Raw genomic sequence first — 21,129 nt, 5'->3', positions numbered from 1 at the left:
ACCACGGAGCTCCAGGAGGTTGGGCTGAAGACTCTGAGTCGCTGATGGGAATGGACACTCTTGGATTTGGTAGAAGAAATAGGGAAGTTGGAAAGGGGGAATTAGGGGCTCAGGGCAGAGATCAGAGGTTGGGGTCCTGCTTGGGATCAGGAGAGCTTTGGCATCTGCCAGCACCAAGGAGCAAACAGGACTTTCTAGAAGCAAATTCCACCCATGGGAACCAGTCAAGCTTTGATGAACAGTGAAGAGCCCTACAAAGATTTTATCCTGCTAAAGACACCGATGATGGGGAAACAAACGACTGAGACTGGGCAGGTGATCTCTCACACCGTATTTCAGACTCCTTTTGCAGAGAAGCAACTTGTGTCTGGTCTACCCGCAGCCTGCTGGCTGGGTGCTGCCTTTGTGTCAGCCCTCTTCAGCTCTTCTCCCCCTTTGAGGACTGGAAGTATTCTCAAGTTGGTTTAGGAGATTTCAGCAGCCTGACAACCAGACTTGGAATCAATGTTTCACATGGGGAAAAGCTACACCACAGCACCGCAAACAGTGCAGCAGGAATAGAAATAAATCGATTGGAATTGACTCCATGTTTCCTCCACAGCTGCTTCTACCCAGGCGGATCAGACACCTTCCCACCAAAGTCAGCTCTGCTGTTGAAACAGGGCTGGCATCTCAGAGAACAGAAGCAGAAAAGTGCATCGGGCGGCTGATGGAGTCATTCTCATGCTGGGCTTAAAAGTGCTGTCTGTGTGCACTGCTTGGCTGGGTGACAGCTGCAGGAGAGGTTATGATAACACTTTGCACATGGCTATTTTTATCAGCATTGATATAGCACTGCAATTCAACATGCAGAGCTCCGTCACAGGCAATGCACGCCAAGGGAGCAGGGCTCCTGTCCTAGCACCAGCCACAGCCCACAGCTGCCCTTGTGCTCTCACAGAGAAATGCCAGCCAACGCTTTGGGGACAGATCTGTGTAGTGCTGGAGGGAAGAAGTGAGGCAGAGGAGTCAGGAGGATGATATAGACAAACCCCAGTGCAGAAGGATGGCAGTTGCAGGGGGTGAAGGAGTCAGGGCATGGATCCAAAGCAGGGCCCAGGGACACAGCCAGCTGGAGAACATCTGCCTGTATTTGGTGGTACTGTGTGAGGGAGAGAGCTGTGAGCACCCCCTGGAGTTCCTGCAGGCAGGATGGCAGCCGGCACCACCAGTGCAGAAAGGGATGGACATTGCCACCTGGTTGCCTGTCTGGCTGTGGGAAAGCAGCCTCGAGCTGTAAAATCCATCACAGGGGTCGTCTCAGCATCGCTCCCCTCTCCTTGCTTTTGTCACCACAGCCTCCATGAAACAAACACTGTGAGAAATGGCTGCCTGGTACAAATTGTGCCCAAGCTCTGCAGCCAAGGACAGGAAAGGAGCCCGTCCCCAGCAGAACGTCACCATGCACAGAAAGCAGACAGCGAGGCTGCACCACCCGAATGCAATCCAGACAAAGCAAAGAGCTAAACAAGGCTCTTCGTGCTTGTGCAGAGCTTATGGAAAATAACACAGTGCTTTGTACAGGGACAATGAAAGGACACAGACTCAGCCCCTGAAGAGAAAGCTAATGTTAGCCTCTATCCGCTCAACTTTATCATAGGCACAAAGATTTGAAGGCTTAAAATGGCCCTCATTCCCACCTGGCTTCCTTATTACCAGAGAACTGTACCAGTGACCTCAACTTTTGACACAGTAACTGCCATTCATGGAGGCACCGTCTCACAGAGACCCAGCCCAAAGACCTCTGAGATCTCCCATTCCTTTGGAAGGCAGATAGATGGGAACCCAGCAGTCACGTCCCATTTCTAGTCTGTCTGGTTTGCTTTTGTCTGTGCTGATCAGTGCTGATCCCTCACGTGCCTCACCCGGTGAAGTATTTTGCACCGTTGCTCTTTCCTGCATCGCATCATTTCCTGAGCTGGTGCCATTGGGGGCATTTCTGCACATACCTTGTTAGCCAGCGACAGGCACGGGTTGGGATCCCGATCCGGCTGCTCGAGCTTCACAATGGTGATGAATCCCGACTCCGTGTGTTCATCCTCACTGGTGTTGCACAGGGACAGCGGGTGGGACTGCGGGACAGAAGCAAAGGAAGCTCAGGTCTTGAGTCTCAGCACAGCGATGGGTGGCTGAAGCCCACTGCAAAATCTGTGCCTCAATGACCTGCACAGAGGGTGCAGGGCACCCAGTGGGCACCTCTCCATCCCACAGCAATGTCTGAGTGTCAGTGAGGCTCTGAACGCCACAAGGTGCAAATCAAAGGTTTGATTCACCAGGACGACAGCCCAGGAGAAGGGGGACCCACCGCCAAACCAAGAAGTCATTTCTCCTCCCAGGAATCCTCTCAAATCTAGCAGAGAAGGGGCAAAATCCAGTCAGTCTGGTTTGTGAACCCTCTGGTTTTGTCACTCTGTTTCTCCTTGCCACCCGCTCAGCAGGATGCAGAGCTTCCCCCACATCCCTACACACTTGCTGCCCTTTTTCCCTCCTTTCCTTACCCTGTGGCAGCTCCTTCTCCTCTATCATTTCCACCCACACCAGCCCTCCAAAAATACCAAACTTGTCTTTCTAACTTCTTGCAGCCTTTCCCAGCAGCCCTGCTGCCTGCACACCGACCTGCCCCACGCTGCGCAGGAGCAGCAGGAGCAGCAGGAGCAGCAGGAGCAGCAGGAGCAGCAGGAGCCCACCTGCACAGCTGCCCACGGAGATGCCCCGGGTGAATCATCTGGGGGCTTCACTTCTAAGAGCAGAAAAAAAGATGACCCTGGGAGGTCACGGAGCCCACTGTGCTGCCTGAAGGCAGGATCAGCCAGACCTCAAACATTCCTCACACACACTCGCTGAACCTGTTTTCAAGACCTCCAAAAATGGAGATTCCTCACCCACCCCAGGCAATCCAGTCCAGGGCTGCGCTCTCCCCCGCATGGCAGCACAGTTTCTGATGACTTATCTGAATCCATCCTGCTGCACTTCAGGTTTATTTAATTCCCACTGAATCAGCTGTGCCCATAGAAAAGAGATAATTTGTTTTCCTTTTCTGAGAACCACTTGAAGACATCTGTCCTTCAGGGACGAGGCTGGTAAGCGAGGGCTCCAGCAGCAAAGCTAAGTGTGTGCCTGGCCTTGGTGTTCTCCGTGTTCTCTGAATTCAGAGTGCTCCACAGTTTGTTCATGGGGGATGAGTCAAAAGGCTTGATTTGATTTGGAACATTGTGACAAAATCCCCCTAAAAGGGGCTTAGAAAAGAGCACAGGACAAGAAAGTGTCTGTCAAAGGGCTCTACTGCACATCACTTCTCTACTGCACATTGTGGACTGGCCTGGTGAACTCCCAGCAGCAGTGTATACAACTCATCAACAAATGGATCCCAGCACAGCAAAATGGGATGTAACAAATGCAAAACTGAACGTGAAGAACTTGAAGGTGATCTGGGAACAGCAGATCGATAACCACAAGGTCCCCCCAGCCAAACAGCAGCACAAAGGGAAGGGATGAGCCAGCAGAGCTTCTGGAAAAGGAGTTATGCTTTGCAAAGCTATGGGGCCCTGCAAAGCGAGTGAAAGAATAGGGGAAGTCTGGATAATTTAGTACACTGATATCTCCACTTCTGTTCTTCTACAAAGTTGAAGCTATGAAAGATGACAGAATATTACACAGTTATTACAAGAATATTATTACAATGAGTTCTGCTCACTCCACACTAAGGAGAAGGAAATGTTTCTGTGCGAGGAGAGATCAAATAAACACGACCTCTTTAGGCTCATAGAGATGTGATATTTTAGAGCTACGTGAGATCACAAAAAATATGGAGGAAGTAAATGGAGGGCGATTCTTTACTATTTCCCAAACAAAAGCGCCATCAGGTGAAATGATCAGGCAGGAATTTTCAAACAAACAGAAGTGGAGCCGACCCACGGTCCGGTCAAACGGCACGGCTGGTTCCCACAGGATGCTGGGAATGCCAAAGGTCTGGATTAAAAAGCAATTAGCCAAATCGGTGCAACAGGAAACCATGGAGGCTGCCTTGCACAACCAGGAGGCTGCCAGCCATGGCTCTGAGCATCACGGGGCACCGCACATCTGACAGTGATTGCTGCCAGAAGCAGAAGGTTGGTGTGATGGAGCTTCAGTGGGACTCATTTACACACCACATTGTCAGGTAGGGTCATTCATACACCTTGTTCTCTCTTTTTAGGCCTCCCCCCCACGCCACCGGTGTTAGGTGTCCATAAGTGGAGTCTTCACCCTCCAACCTCCCTTCACACGTGGGGGCTGTGCATTTTCCCATTGCTTCATGTCAGCCCCTGCACCTGAATCCTCCCACCTCTGTGCTGCCCACGTTCCTCCTGCAGCCACAGGCACTGTGGGTGCACAGCGCAGCACCACAGGCTGCACACGTACCTTCACCACAGACATTTGGGCTAGAAATAATGTATTAAAGCTGAGGTCTGTGGTCAGTGCCGGAGAGCTGGGTGAGCTTCTTCCACCCTGCAGGCTCCTGCTGCCCACGGGAAGCAGCTCTGTGACTCAGGGCTCTGACCCAGCACACATGCCAGCAGCCTCATCCCTTTCACTCCCGCACATGACTTTGGGGAATACTCAAGCGTGAGAAGCGTGCACTGATTTTTCCAGTTTGGCATTCCCATCGCTGCTTTGCATGGGCTGCTGGTGCAGCGAGGATCAGCACATGGAAGTCCCCTGTTGGAAAAGCAAGGGAGCTGCACAACAAAACAAGGCAGCCTGGCAACGGGGAGGAGATAAGCGAGGAGCCTTGGGCATGGCAAGCTGCAGCCTTTGGAGGGCACGCAGCATCTCAGGCACTGTTTGTTGTGCCACTGCTTATCGTCCAGAGATACTGCTCCCAGTGACCTACTTGCTTCACCCAGTCCTGTGGGCGTCACAGCACTTGTGCTCATGAGGGCAGAACACAGACGTTTCTGTATCTGCGGATATTGGGGTCTACACCGGTTCATCCTCATCCTTGCTGAGTGTCTGTCAATGTCTGTGCTCCCCTGGCACAGGGCAAACCCAAGGGATGCTCCTGACAGCCTCAGCCATCAGATCCTCCTCCCTGACCTCCTCAAGAGCTCACACTGTGAACATGTTTGTTCCTGGATGAGGGTCTTCCCTGTCTATCTGAGCCCTTCTGCTGTATCAGCTCAGCAGAAGCCCCACTTACACAAGCATCACTCCAGTTTGTAGCTGTCACTACTTGCAGGCACAGCTATTGGAAAGGCTACAAAAAGGTTAATACATGAGCTGGAGCTGAAGAGCACTGCGGGATGCTGCTGGAAACATGTAGGAGAACCAGAAAGGGTGAGGCTGGGAGATGGAGTGAACTGAAGATGGAAATGGCTGGTTTGGAAAGGAAGAGCACTGCAGAGTGTTTCAAAGGGCCTGAGGAAAAACTGCAGCTTCCATGACTCCCGGGCATGAAGCCTAGCCATCAGGATACGGGGCTTTTTAATTTCCCTGCATAAAGTTTCAAGATCTGTTATAAAAGCAAACACACCTTACCCACATATGAGTCACAGACAAACACGTACGCTGATAACAAACACATTATTCTTAGAGAGACTCCGGTCCTACCTCTGCATGTGAGTAGCTCAGCTCAGCATCCCCGTCCCCTGTAGGTGTGGTGGGAGGTGGGAGAGGAGACAAAGGACCTACGTGCTGCCACTGCCATGCTCCTGTGCCTGGTCCCTTAGCTGTGCATGTCTAAAGACTGTCTAAAGCAGCGTCTGGGATACAATAAATCAGACCCTAATCAACAACTGCATCTCCTTCCTGTTCTCACTGCGAAGCCGGTGAGCAACAAAGAGAAGTGCTGAACCCCAACAGGGATGTTGATTTGATTACCCCATTTGCAGGGCTAGATGCTGGAGGTGAGTCACCAAGTCTGGATCTTTGCTGTCTAGTTGCACAAGCACGGCCATGGTGCTGGAGAAAACTCTTTCTACGCACTTCACTGTCCTTTAGCAGCTCTGCTGGAGTGAAGACAGAGAGGTCTGATACAGAGAAAGCAAGTGTCACTTGTTCTTGCACGGTCTCTGCAATGACAATACGGGACAGCAAGGGAACGTGGGGAAACATTTCATCGTGATGTCTGCCTGACTCTCTCTCTGGTCCATTTAGAATATCAAAGGCAAAGGGAGGTTCTCTGGTCAACCCTGACTCACTCCGCTAAATGAAAGTAAAGGCAAGCTGGCCCAAGTCACGGGAGAACAGCTCATGCTCCTGCAGCCTCAGAGCACGCACAGACAGTCTGAGAGTCAAGGCCAAGTGAAGTGCATCCAACCCGTGTTTACTGCCTGTTCCATATACCCTAAAGGGGAAAATGCCACCACCAATCCCAGTTCCCCATTGCTCTCTTACACAACAGCCTCTTGCACCACGCTGACCCCTTTTACAGCCCACAGCTTAAAACCCCCCCAAGTGCTGCCCCTGAGCCAGCAGCCTCACCCCTCAGCAAGAGGCACAACCCCAGCAGTACGGATTGAACAGGCATCCATCCTCACACACAAAGCACAGAGCCGTGCCATCACCACACAGAGCTGTCTGCTCACTCAGGGCCAGCTCCGGGATGGCACAGACACACACTGAGTCAGGATGGATGAAGCACAAAGCTCTGATGCCAGAAGCAGCTCTGCAGCAATGGGCCAGATGCAAACATTCACCCAAACCCAGGCCACTCTACCACTCAGACGAGAATATTGCTTCCTCAACTAGCAAGTTCCTAAAGTGGATTTCAAAGTTAAAGCCTTGAAAGTGAATGCCAGAAAGCATTCTTGCTCTTCCAGATAAGAGATAACAGATCGAGAAGAGCAAAGATGGATAAGGAAATTCTCCTTGGGGCAGATGATACCATTATTTCTACTGAAGCATCTCACATCTCCAGGAGGGCTGAGCAGCTCCTGGAAAGAGCCCAGGGGCTCTCCCCAGGTTGACATGGGCTGGGGAATCCTCCAACGCTCTTCTGAAGATGAAGCTCAGCAGCACTGTTGCCTTGACTGTTGCCTTCACATTGAAGGCCCTGATGTGGACCTGAACCATCAGCGGGGCTGCAGTGGGGCAGCCTTGCCTGGCCATTACATGCCACGAGCCTGCGCTCACCAGGGAAGAGATGCAGGCATGTGGTGGGCATGGGGTCAGGAGACAGCCCTGCTGGGGGTCCTGAGCTGTGCAACAGAGCAGGAACGTCGTCTGACTCCCGAATCCCATCCCCTCCCCCCTGAATATCCCTGGCCTCAGCCAGGTGCAGAACAAAAGGAAACTAATGATTTAGTTATTGCTTCAGCACTGAAGGTTTGAAGGTCAGCCATTCAGAGCGGCGTGCATTGTATGACCAAGCACTGCCTGCCCTGCCTACAGACCTGCAGCTACAGTCAGCGCAGCAGGGGCCAGCGCTGCACGGCTGGCTTCTGAGCGGGGAGATGAAAGGCTGCTTCTAATGTAATAACTGACGGCCTCTTCAGTGCCGTTTGAACTGTTTACAGACTGAGTTAACGATTACAGGCAATGTGTATCTTGGCCGCTGCCCAAAATTCTTACCCGCCCGTCAGATATTATCAAAGAGCCCTTCACTGCTCGCCTGGAGTCCTTCCAAAGCTCAGCACTGAAATGCTGCCGTACAGGAGGGGCCTTCAGCACTCGCTCCTCCAGCTAGAAAGTCACGGCTCTGCTCTGCAAGGTGTGCTGGGGACCGGCCACCAGGTCACAAGGAGACAGAGAAGCACCCAGCAGCCCCCGGGCACTGCTTGTTTGGGCAGGATCTTCCTGCAGGACATCACTGGGGGCTCTGCCTGCACTGCTTTGCAATCCTTCCTTCGGTCTGCACACAGCCAGGGTTGCTTTCCCTTGTTCCCTGCCTGCACGAGGCTGCTGCTGCCCGTACATTGCTCCCCACACGCTGCCTGCATAGCCCTGGGTGGTTGTGCTGACGCTGGTGGTTACACAGCTCAAAGCTACTGCTGCCAAAAGTGTTTTCAACACCCTCATGCCTAAGAGTGTGGACAAGAACAAACCAGGTGGTGGGAGATTAGATAAAATCGCTTCCATTGTTATTTGTAGTTGGAAATATGCAGGTGTAGGTATAAGGCCTGCCTAAATTTGGTTTAGAAAACAAGCCCCAGCTCTCTGGGGCAAACTGCACAAGGTCTGGAAATACTGCAGAAATGAAGGGATGAAATCAAGAACTGGCAAGCTGCTCTAATTACAGACGAGTAACACAGAGCCACATTCAAGTAACACTGAGGCTACACAGTGAACTGCTTCCGAGGCAGGAAATGCCACAGCTCCAATGACCGCTCCATCCCACTGCCAGCCCGACACCTCCAGACCCAGAGGAGGTTCGGCGCTGCCTCCGGTGCCAGCAGAAAGCTGAGCTGGGCCGTGCACACCTCCCAGAAGCTCCTGTCAATGCAGCTTCCTAAAAACAACCAGGAAAAACAAATTGATTTGAGGTCCCTGGTCCGGTTCCCCCAGACACCAAAGTTTATGATGGAAATTGTTACTTAATGCAGGTCAATAGGGCATCTGCAGACTGAGCTACCACGGCTTCAAGGTATCTGTGCTCCACAAAGCACTGTTTAAAAGCTGATTCAGTGCAGCCGGGGGTTCAAATCTGGCAAGCCACCCCAGCAGCATCCATCCGTGGATGGCCTGCCTGCCAGGAGGCTGCAGCACTGCTGGTATGCCAGCATCTAAAGGAAAGGATAGAACAAAACAGAAGGATGAAAACTGGCATTAAAGTTTTGCACGGCTTTGTCCATGACAGCAAGGCTGGAGTTTACAAGGGATCCCTTCACATGGAACCAACCTCCCGTGTGAAACACGGAGTGTCAGCAGGTTCCAGGGATAATGGTGAAGAACACGGAACAGCTGAAGGAAAACACGCCTTGCTCTTCGGTCACACGTCATGCTCGACTTCCCATTGTCTTGTTGCTCAGATGCAGTTGTTTTCACTGGCATGAGAGAATGGCGGTGATGGACAGAAGTACAACTCCTCTTGGATGCCGTGGTATTGCCAAGGGACAAAACGTAGATGCAGATCCATCTGCAGTGATTTGATTGGATAAAACTTGCTGGTGCAGTACAGTACGCTGCAAAAATCGGTTCCTCCTACGCTTACTTGCTAAGACATGAGTTTGGCCCTCTGGGATCCGCATTTCCCTCCTGCTATCGATGACATCACTGACATCTAAGGAGCTACAGGAATGCAGGGAATGCAGCTTTGGGCTCTTGGGGATGCTGAGCTCAGCTTCTGCTGCAGGAGGCATAGAGGGGTGTTTGGGTCCCAGCCCTGGCACAGCTGCAGACTTTCACTTCCAACATACACTCGTGTTCTTTTTAAGGCCACACAGCACGACTGCACCAGTTTAAACAGAAAAGTTTGAAAGGTTTCAACACTGATTCCATTGGAGATGCTGAGTGGGAATAAAAATGTCAGCACGTGCACACAGGGTCAAACCCCAAATGGATGTAACTCAACAACCCGTCTCCTGGACTATCAGCACCCTTTCTGTGTGTAGCCAATCTTGCATCCTGGGGATTCCAGCAACCAAAGGTTTCACAGGCATTCAATAAGCTTGGCTGGCATGTTGAAAGGAGCTTGAAGTAGGTAAGCATAACTTTCCCCCTTAGTTTCAGCTTGCTGGGAGCCTCTGAAGAGTCCAACATTCATCACCAAAGGGCACGTCTCCACATAGAGTTCTTAGGGACGAGGCTGACACAGCTCTTGGCCCAGCACTCGAGAGACTGAGGCCAAAAAAGTGAAGAAATTTCCGTTTTCAGGCACCTCTGCTGCAGTGTTCAGAGCAGCACAGAGCTGCGAATACAGCACAGCTACAGAGCAGAGCTGGGAAGACATGGCATCAAGGACAAATGGGGCAGAAAGAACAATAACTTCCTTGCATGACAGAATGTGACCAAGTAGGAGATCACCCACTGCCGTCTTCACTCGAGGCCACCCGACAATTTCACCAGACCTTCCTTTGAAATGCTTCTTTGTTTGGTTGGTTTTAATAAGGACTCTCTAATCCCTGTCAGAGAATGATTGCTGGAAAAGAGGATCTAGAACTGCCTAGAGCTCCTGATACGGCGCCTTGGTGATAAAACAACACTGTGTTGTGGATAATCAGCCCTCTACACTTGAACTGACTCATGCAAACTCCAGTTCCTGGGCTTGCTCGCCTTTTCTCCTGGCTCTGAAGGGTGGAGGTGGGTTGGAGTTGTTGCAATCACAAATTCTGCCTCTGTATCGGCTGCTTTTCATCTTCCTGTGTTCTCCCGCACCAAGGCAGGATGTTTGATCAAGGGTTTATTACACAGCCATGCTCCGAGCACAGAGAACAGGTTTTTTAACGTTGCATCCCATCCCTGTGTGCCGTAAGCCTGCAAACCTCTGCTCTGTGAAGATGACACGTGTCCATCTCCCAGGGAAGGACTCAGCTTGCTCTCACAGCTCCCATTACCAGAGCCATCCCCGCCCTATAGAAGGGACATATGGTCATTGCCTCATACCAGGCTCTAGAAGGTACAGTCCTTTATTACAGTTCAGCTGACCCCAGCACTGCAATTCAGTTGATTTTCCCACCAAGACTCCTACAATACATCAAATAACATGCATTCACACCACCCAGTCCACCAAGTTCTCCGTTTCCTCATACAATCTGCATTACTGTCATCGTGTAAGGACAAAAAGCCACTGCAGCCAAAACCTTAAAGCCTGCAGAGCACCGCTTTGATGGTTTCTGTTACATTAGGAATCAGTGCAGCACTTGAGAACACAGGGATAAATCATTAACGAGTCATTATTGTTCACGGGTATTTTTGGCAGGAAACCACTAAGGTCAACTTGGACAGGCTGCAGTGAGGCAGTGGGGGTGGCACCTTTCCTGGAGGAGCATTCAAACCCTCATCCAATGTTGTAAAATTAGGATGGACGTGACCTTCCTTGCTGAATCTCACAGACATGGGACGTGTCGCAGCCCCTCCTTCCACTCTCCCCACCTGTGCCTTCCTCCTGGGTCTGTTCTCAAGTCTTTATGTCTGCGAAGCACCCACTGTTCTCCTGATGCATCCCAACTGACAGCGCTGCTAACCTGTGTGTGCAGGCTGACAGCCCGGCCGATATTCTTCATTCACCAGTTCTAGAATCTCACCGATCTCATCCATCACTTCAGCTTCCAACCCTGGGGATTTCCCCAACGCTGCTTCTCCCAGAGCTGTGTCCAAGGGAGGCTGTTCTCATTCTTTGGAAACCTGCAGAAACGCCCCTTCTGTAAAACTGCATCAGTCCCTCCTCCCGTCCTCAGCAGAAATCCTCATCTGCGTGTGCAATACGAGGCTCCTGTTCCTGCAGGGCCCATGGATGTGCGTGGGGAGGGACATGAATGCATGTGCCACCCCTGCTGGCACAGCTCAGCAGCCACCTGAGAACCTGTCCTGCAGCTGATACTCTGGATGCTGATCCAACCTTCCAACCTCCAGCACTGTCAGACTCTCCTGCTCCATGAAACTCTATTTATTCTTGTTGTCATCCGGTTTCCTGCTTTGGTGGCCAGCTGGCCACTGACCCCCTTGCTATTTAGCTGTTATAAATCAAGTGCCAAAGGACACTGTCAGAGGATCATGATGTGGCAATCCCTCTGCTGATGTGGATGTGGTCGTTTTAAAGTGAAGCAAACAGATCTGACACAAACAGCTCAAAGGCTGCTGCATCTCAAAGGAGGCGCAACATGGACACGGGTCTGCCTTTAAAGCCCTAAAAATCTCCTTCAAAACGCCATGCAGTCAGCCCAGCTGCTCAGTGTCGCCTGCTCAGCCAGTTCTGAATGTCTTGCTGCTGGGTTTTTTTGCTAAGAAAAAGTACTTTCAACTTTGACATTTAAAGCTGCCTTACCCAAGCACAAAAACTCATTTCCGTGCTCACCAGCCTCGACACACGTTCACGGAAGCCAAGAAAACTACCCAGGTAACTGAGCCCAGCTTCTGAGATCACACTTCCATCTTCCTCTATAAGCTACTGGCTCCACCATCACAAACACACGCAGGAACATTCGTATGGCAAAGGGAAGCAGCAGCTGCTTTACAAAAACCTGAAGAATGGTTGGGTAACTCAAAAAAAAGGTTTTCCAGCCCAGCAAGCTGTGTGTCCCAGCAGAAAGCATTTATAACACTGATGGCAGATGGGCACCTGCTCCAGGAGATACTGCAGGCAGCTGTCTCAGAGCAGGTAGAGCCCACGTTCTGGCCAGCTGTGTTCCATACACCCAATGACAGGGTGACATCTGCTCTTCCAGCTGCAAGGCCAAGAGAAAAGGCCTCAGCAGCAGCTGTGCACCACGACCGCTCTGCAGCACCTCCACTCACAGAGATAAATGAAACTCCCTGGTCACTTGGGCCCTCACAGATACCCCCGGTCCTCCAAAACCCCCTCGACATCCATCCAGGGACCGGGGCTGAACATCACTTGACTATAAAACCATTTCTTTTGTTGATAGAAAATTCTTTGCAGGGTGTGAACAGCAGGAGAAAGAAAAGGGTTCCTCTGAACTGTGCGCTGCTGGAAACCCCCGGAGGGCGAGAATCCGATCGCTGTCTTTGAGGCGAGCAGACCTGCCTGTACAGGCACACCAGAATTACAGCTGAATCTGCGCCGCACTCCTGAGCTGCAGCCTGGGCTTTCAGGCACCTTCATCACCTCTCAGCCTGTGAATTTCAGGCTGCAATGTGTTCCTCTGCACATCTGGAGAGGTGTTACAATGGCCGGACTCAGACTATTGCAGGTGATGGTCCCACATGCTGGAGCTCTGCACATCCCAGCTCTGCAGGCACACCAGGATTACTTCACCAGCTCATCTCAGCCATTTCTGCCTTTCCTGTCCTTTCCACGTGGAACCACAGAGAACAGGGCATAGAACCAACTGTCCTTTCCCTTCTCTCTTTGCACTGCCCCATTGCGCTACATACCCTTGCTTGCTCCTCACCCTCCTGGCTCCACCATAAGCCACCTCGTTCATCCATACCCCCATTGCACAACACCAGCCTGGAGATGCTGGAGCAGCTGATCCCCGCAGCCGGGCTGGCAGGGCTGGGAGAAGCCAGGCAGGACAGGGATGGGAGCGAGGGAGGGTGTGAGGTCTGCTCCAGGAGGCTCAGAGAGAAAATGATGAGGAATGTGACAGGAGCTGAGAAGAAAGCGCAGGGTGTGGAAAAATAGGGAGGAGAAAGATTGTTTTGGAGGAGAATAGGTCCAGAGCTCTGGGCAGTTCCATTAGAGGAATATTAAGTAAATGAGTCAGAGCTTGCGGTGCCTGAGGCTCGGGAAAGCTGCTGCTGGTGTGAAGGGACGGCAAGGGAAAATGAGGTTTGTGGCATGCCGTCTGCATATGAAATTCAACCATAACAAAACAAGAGGAAACATGTTGCCTGCTTAAGACTTTTATTAACATTTGCAGAGATTAAGTACTGCAGACATTCGATCGGTGCCTTCGTCTGTACCTGACTCAGGCTCTGCCTCTGTGCCTAGCTCTGGGCTAGTAACTTAAAGGAACATTTTCCAATTCATTACATCTTCAAAAGGCAACACAGAGTGCTCAGCACTCCCCTGTGTGAGCAGCTAAAAAGCACAGTGCTCCTCCAGGTCCCCAGTGCACCTCTGTGCGTCAGGCACTGTGCACTCAGGGCTGCAATCTGGGTGTAAGCTTTTCTCTTAAACCTAAAAATGGGATATTAATCTGATATCTGTCATGCAAGAATGCAATGTGCATCAATAAATGCATATCTTTTACTGTACATATACAGGTGTGTGTGCATATATAGGTATATGTATGTAGTATCTGTATCTACATATACCTTAGAGACACAAAATCCAAGCTTGAAGGTCAAGATGGGTAAAATGAATTGCCTACTCTGAAATTAGGGTACAGATTTCATCTAGGATGGGAGGTTATACCATCCTACACAGGCCACAGGGGTCTGGTTTAGGGCAGAAATACCCCAGATTGGCCCTGCAATGTGTGTACTTATGCTGATGGGACAAGAAAATTAACAATGAAAAACAAAAACCTCCAACTGTGAACAATTCTAAGAATGAGGGAAGTAGCTAAAAAGACCTTTTAGAAAATAAATGAAAAAGATAAAATGTTTGCAGGTGACACAGAACTGTTTTGAGATCTCTTATTAAAGCCTTGAAGCAGCAAAAGGACCCTCCATAAACCACAAAGCCCAACAGTGAACAGTAAAGGAAAGGAGAACAGCAGAAGGAGAAGGCAACCTTTGGGAAGTGGAACTTGGATCCAAACGGTGAGAGCAGAAAGGACCACAGTCCTGGCAAGAAGGCTGGTCAAAAGGGAAAAACATGCAAGGGGCCTACGTACAAACAAAGCAGCCTTTTTCAGCACATCAGAAGAAAGAAGCCCATTAGTGAGCTTCTGTGGCTAACAAATAACGTCGGGAATGGAAGATGCACTCAAAAAATATTTGCAAAAAAGCTAAATGAATTGTTTGCATCATGGTTCACTACAGGGGAAGGCAGGAAGTTCCCATGCTGAGCGTTTCAGCATATTCATAAATTACTTGGGAAAGGGTAAACGAATGGGGTGACAACGTTTGCAGATGAAACCATATTTTTGTTTTGAATTCACCACTCTGAAGCTGATTGTGAAGACTTGCAAGCAGGCTCAGGCTGCTTGGTGTGTGTTTAATGAGCAGCAGCACGCCGGCAGCTCAGCTCCCATACCCACCTCCACCCCTGTTCCTGGCTACATCTCCCCTGCTGTTCACCCCGCGGTTGACTTTGCCTTGAGCTCACTTCACTCATGAAAACATCAGCAAATGACCCAGCAAAAATGGTGAGAGTTTTCTGCAGTTTTGGTGACAAGTTTGGGAAAGGGACTCAGAGCACCAGGGCTGGAGCAAGGAAGGGAACAGGGATACCCAGAGCTACTTCCCTCTTGGATCTGGGGATATATATATATACCAACCTCCACCTTTTCCTTCTGCTGGGCAGGGAGAGCAGCTCTGCCCCATGCTGTAAGGAAAAAAGATCTTTACCTGGAAAGAGGCTCAGTGCCATCTAACATGACAATAAATGGATGTGGGAGAACCCACAAGAAATGAAACTCTTGATTCAGCATTTCACTCTTCCTTTAAACCAGGCTGCAGGGCTGTATGACAGATAATTAAACCAATCAGGCAGTTCTACAAGGCTGTGGTTATCACCATGGCTCCATGGCAGGCCCTAAAAGTGGCACAGCAATCATTCCTCTGCCATCTGCCATAGGGTTTAGCTCATTCCTGTTAACCTCCTTTCCAGCATGGACACAGAGCACCCTGGAAGAATGAAGATTGCCATCAACGATACCCAGCTGGCTCCTGAGAGCACTGGGCCTGTATCAACAATGACCAAGTAAGGCTGAAATTGTATTACCAGGCAATAAGAAGTAAGAGAAGAGGCATTATCAACTCGACTTTTGTTCAGTTATCCAAATTTACAACCCTGGTTTCTCATTCGATCCTGAACTTCCAGTCATGGGGCAAAAGTACGTTTCATTCTTACTTTACTCCAAGTTCTCATCTCAGTTCAGGTGGGACTGCATTACCATTACCTACATACCTTCAAGATCCCTGCAGTGAGCTCTGAGGATGCTGAATGTAACTGCATACCTGAGAAGCACCACTTCCTAACAAAGCACGTTAAATAGAGCCTGTGCCTTTGGCAGCTCAGAGAATCCAGTTCTTTTCTCCATTTGATGAACCGAGGGGCTTTTAATGCATCACTTTGTATGACAATATGGTTAACCCAGGGCTCTACACATACGTGTATGTGGGCTGAGCGCCTCGATCCTATAATAGATGAACAAAAGTGCACAGGAAACAGTCACTAGAGAAGGCAATTACTAAATGAAGGGGAAACGCATAGAGATGCTTATCTTGTTAAAACATGGTGGAAAACAAAAGCAAAACAAAACAGTGAAACCGAGAGGAACCGAAGGCTCGAAGGCTCGGCTTACAGGTGCAGCCTGAGTGGAAACACAGGCATCTTTTCCCTGTAAACGTATCTGGAAGACAGCTCAGATCCTGACTGTGAGCTCTGGCAAAACACGACTGAATAACAGCATTTAAAGATGAGAGCAACTGCTCTGAATCTCAGCCCTCTCTCTCTGCCATCGCTCACAAATGTCCTGATCAATTCAAAGCAGCTTTTTCCTTTCCTAGTGGATGACATTTTTGTATTAAGAAACTATGATTTCTGTACTGTCAGCCTTCATCAAAAGGTCGGGTGAGCACATAAACCAGCTGAGTGTAACCAACTACACGTAACAAGAGGAGTCATTTCTACAGGAAAAAACCTATAAGTCATAAAAACGGTGCTCCAGTTCGGTTTTCACACCAGTGTTTTTCACTTCCCAGCTGAAGAGAGAAAGGAGAACTCAGCAGAACAACAGAGGTGCACTTTCTTAATGTCCAGGTAGATGAAGGCTTCAAACATTCATGCAGGTGGACCTTTATGTGCTGAGGGAACTACAGGTGAGGCATAATAGGAATTATCACCCAGAATGGCTGAGCTCCATCCCACTCCATCAGCTCCAAAGTCCCAGCCACAGGATGTCAGTGGAAGCAGAGAAAAGCAGTCAGTAGTGTGGATTTACACTACAGACCTCAAAACAACCCAAAGGTGATCAAGTTCTCTTCTTCTTCACATGACAGTGCACATGCACACTCTGAAGGTAACTCCACGCAATAATTCCCCATCTCTCTCCCCCCACACTCAGATAAAGGCGACCGAGCATCTCAAGTACTACAGAGCGGTCTGCAAACCACAATCAGCTTCACTATTTGGCATAAGTCCTGGAAGCATCTGCAGAGATACAGAGCTTCATGGAGCTCTGCAGCAGCTCTGCAGGTGTCAAGAATGGAGCCATTCTCTGCTCTAGAGGCTTTTATACAACCTGACCTTTGATGGAACTCGCTGACAGCCGCAGGCACAAACACTTAGATGGTATCCTACCATCTCCAGATACGATATGTTATGCAATTACCAGCATCACTGCTCTTCTGTATCACCTCATTCATGACACAAATGAACTGAGGCCACCTGACGAGTTCGGTTCTGCACAGAGAGATAGAAAAGAGGCGATGTGATTGACAGCAGTGTCTGAAGGTCTGGGCTTTGCTGTGGGGAATGAAGGGTTATTGTCTGACTCCAGTGAAACACGGATCGGACCTCAGGGACAAAAAGCCAAAACATGCTCTTGGCAGGAAGGCAGAGGGCAGTGGATGTTGGCAGGAGGGTCTTTCTCGCCCTGTGGCAGAACTTATTGCTACCAGAAAAAATCACATTTAAGAATGTGGTTAAAGCTCAGCAAGATGCCACAGACTCATTTTATTGCACTGTCTGGACTGTGAGGCCCTGTGTAAGGCTCCACGCTGGGACAGAGGTCAGCGCTCCTTTACCACGGCTTCATGCAGAATTTGAGGGGCCAAAGAAGACTGAGAAAGCTTGCTCAGGTATCTGCACTGATGTAATCATACATTACTGCTCATCAGAACAAGCGGAGAGTCCAGAACCACTGAAACACAGATCTTATGTGGGGAAACGAGGCTGAAGAGTCTCCTGATACCGAGTTATGGAGCATCAAAATCATGAGCTGGGCATCCAGAGGATGGTCTGACTTGTGTGTGAGCTGATCTCACCCAGAATAATGTGAGATAGGAGCAATGCCTCCTATTTACTTCTGTGGAAACTACAACAGCTACAAGGAGCACAATAACACTATTTGACAGAGCAAATTCTCAGCTACAAAATGCTGTTTTTCAACACAGCCACAGTGTGGTTGTTAGGAGGATGTTGCCCATCCCAAGGTTTGTTTCAAAGAAACCCCAACAAAACGGAGCTCGTTTGGGATTGTTCTGAAAGCTTCCACTGAAAGGTAACGAACTGACCATGCAATTTGGAGCAGCCATTCATTGCCTGCACGTGGTGCCCACCGTCGCCATGCAGCACCAAGGAGGCTCCGAAGGAGAAGAAATTCTCCCTTGTAGCCTCAGCTCTGCTGCCAGCTCATCTGCGGGAACTGCACAGCTGCTGCTGGGAGCCCTTCCAGGACATGGTGCACGGCCAGGAGCCCTCGGGGGCTGCCCCCCGTCCTGCCCACGCTGCCTGTGCTCCCAAGGAAGCACTATGCGCCCACATTTCAAATGATCTGGCTTAAAGAGTTTCTTGGCCACTGCATCACCGAGATTGGAAAAGACCTCCAAGAGCACCCAGTCCAATTGCCCATTGCACTTTCCTTGGGTGACTGTTGCCTTTCTAACTGAAGGCTCTGTCCCTTTTCACCTTTCCGAGCCGTACCTGTCCCACCCAAAGGCATTTCTCTCAAGCTGTGAGAGCCGTTCTGTGTTTCACTTCACTGCAGTTCCAGGTCTGGGAGCTGGTGGCACAGTTCTACTTTTGGGTACTCAGACAATGAATGTTTTCATACCGCAGGCAATACAAGTGGCTCAATTATTGCAGCTTTGAGTTGGCTCTTGTGCATTACTTAACACTAAGTCAAGAATATCCTTCTGTGTACTCTAGTACTGGCTGTTCCAAGAGGCAGAAATTGCCTCTTTGAACTTACTCTTTTTGTGCTATCTGACCAGCTTATTCACAGGTAATTTAAGTCCCCATTATCATTTGGTTAGACTTTCCCACTTCTTTGATCTCTGTCAACATTATGCACTTAACATCCTTTTGTTGATCCAGGAGCTGGTAGTATATAAAGACTACTAATATATTTACCTTCTTATGGGCAGGGAGTGTAACCCTCTACGAGCAGCTCAGTAGACCATTGTAATGCCCCAACGGCGCTGTGCATTGCAACATAGGAAACGCTCCCCACTTCTAGGATGGTCGTGTTGGATTCACCCAACCAAGGTGTAACTTCAACACCATGTAAATGGTTGATTATCATCTCGGTTAAAAATGCACCACGCTGCTCTCAGCACTGACACACCACATTCAGCTTTTCAACTGTGTACAACACCTTCAAGAAAGGATGATTTAGGATCATCTCACTCGTTCCACCCCAAATAGAAGACTGGATCATTGGTTTTTAATGATTTTCTTCTTTGGAGGGAGAGAGAAGAGGAAAATCCCTGCCCTGAGCCTTTGGGGAGCTCTGTGCTGTGGAGTTTTTCTGCAGTCATAACCCAAAACAAGGCAGGTCAATGGAAGTTGGCTTCCTCATGCAGTCACCCAATTATGTAACTGCTCAGCCTGTCGGGAAAGGAAATAAAGCATTGGGAGACTTGTGATAAAGCAGGACGTCTGCTATCTGACTCCTTCCCTGCATGCAGCCATGTGAGGTGACTGATCACCGCGCTGCCCTCCCCGCACTGAGTGCAGCACTTCATTTACCTTGTCTCAAATGTTATTTTTTGGGACCTTTTCCAACATTTTAACGTCATTTCCAAAACATCAGCAGCAGAACCAGAATAGAGCTCCGGCACCGGAGCAGTTTGCAGCCCTGCCTGTGGCACCAGGGTTGGAACATGATGATCCATGAGGTTCCTTCTAACCCAAACCATTCTGTGATCGACTCCACCAATCCCAGCTGCTCTGTGCCGACCAGCAGCACCATCTTTGTACGTAACAGCAACATCTGCAAAAGCAGAGGTTGTGGAATCTGCCTTAGCCACTGCTGGAAGGGAGCTGACCTGGAAACAGCTCCACCTGGGAGTGCAAGCCGAGCCCTTGCTACTGCAGGATCCCTGGTAGCAGAGACCCAAACACAGTCCTTATGGCCCAGTGGTCTGGAGGGTTTGGTTCTGCCATTCTGAACACAGGGACTTATCACAGTGTGACACACACCTGCTGCCATCTGGAAACTGCCAACACACACACGGTGCCACTTCTCTGTTAGGCAATAGTTAATGCTCAGCATGTAAAGCTGTACAAGCTCGTGCTCTGAGCAAGCCAGAAGAGGATTTCTGGAAGAAAACGAAGGTGTTGGTTTTTGGACCTATAAAGCCTGAAGTGGCTCTGCCTACTTGAGACATTCCTCTCCCTTTGCATCATCCCTGAGCCTGGCTCCAACACAACGCTCCAACTTCACCACTGCTCTGCAGCCCAGAGCTGTAGAATGGGAACCTCCCCCTGGATGGGCCCTGGGCAGCCTGAGCTGGGGGACACCCACCCAGGGCAGGGGTGGGGCTGGGGGGGCTGTGAGGTCCTTTCCAACCCAACTGTGCTGTGGTTCCACCATTCTAAGCTCTGCAGTCTGTGTGTGGTGTGATGTGCACAAGGACCGAGCGCGCTGGCATAACCAAGATGACAAATCCAATGCAAAATAAACCAGACTTCTTAGCTCATTAACTGCAGAGATACCTACATTGCACACTCAGTAGGAACAATGGCAGGACGTGTCAGCAGGTTAAACTTCCACTGATTTCCAACCACACCAAAGTGAAGCACGTGCCCCATAACATCCCTACAAGAGCAGAATGCTGGCAGCCACACACAAAACAAGAGTTCCCAAAGTGCATTTAGCACCTCACTGTTTAAACGTGATCTGGAAGCAGATCCTCCCTTTAACTGCTTATTTTCCCAAGGGATCAGGACCCCAACCCAACACCCATCAGTGTCCGCCATCACAGAGCAAACAGATGAGAGCAGCGGTTCTGCAACGCTCTCCCTTCCGAGGACGGCTTTAAAGAATGAAGTTCATTCAAACACTGCACTGTTTGTGGCTGAGGAGGGCCAACGCTCCGTGCCTGGTGTGCAGGGTGGGCTCCTGCAGCTGCACGTGACACAGAAGCACGTTTTGCATTGCTGCGTTGTGCTGGCAGCAGCCCGGCGTCACGCATTTGGGGTTATCGGCTCCGCGATCCCGAAAGGTCCGCGCTCTACACTTTGCGCTCAGTTGCAACACCGCTGTAGTTTTTGTAAGGAATAAATATTGACTTTCCTGGACATTGCCTCACAACACGGCCAGACCTTGAGAGCATTTGTCCGAGATAGTTTTTTACGCCGGTAATATAACTTTATAACGTCGCTTTCATTCCGATCAGTTCAAAAGGCTCAGCGAGCAGGAGCTACAAACG

At 50.0% G+C, this 21,129-nt stretch overlaps 1 protein-coding gene across 1 annotated transcript in view; it reads right to left on the bottom strand.

Moving 5' to 3' along the window:
• Positions 1-21,129, bottom strand: part of RNF43 (ring finger protein 43) — a 34,065-nt gene that overhangs the window by 11,674 nt on the left and 1,262 nt on the right. The window contains exon 2 of the mRNA XM_015880934.3: positions 1,989-2,111. Within this exon, the coding sequence (XP_015736420.2) occupies positions 1,989-2,111 (123 nt within the window). The remainder of the gene's footprint in view (positions 1-1,988; positions 2,112-21,129) is intronic.

The sequence above is a fragment of the Coturnix japonica genome, chromosome 22 (assembly GCF_054131305.1).
Source record: "Coturnix japonica strain WE chromosome 22, WE-NBRP24, whole genome shotgun sequence".
NCBI classification, from domain to species: Eukaryota; Metazoa; Chordata; class Aves; order Galliformes; family Phasianidae; genus Coturnix; species Coturnix japonica.
This window is presented reverse-complemented; position numbering and strand designations above follow the sequence as displayed.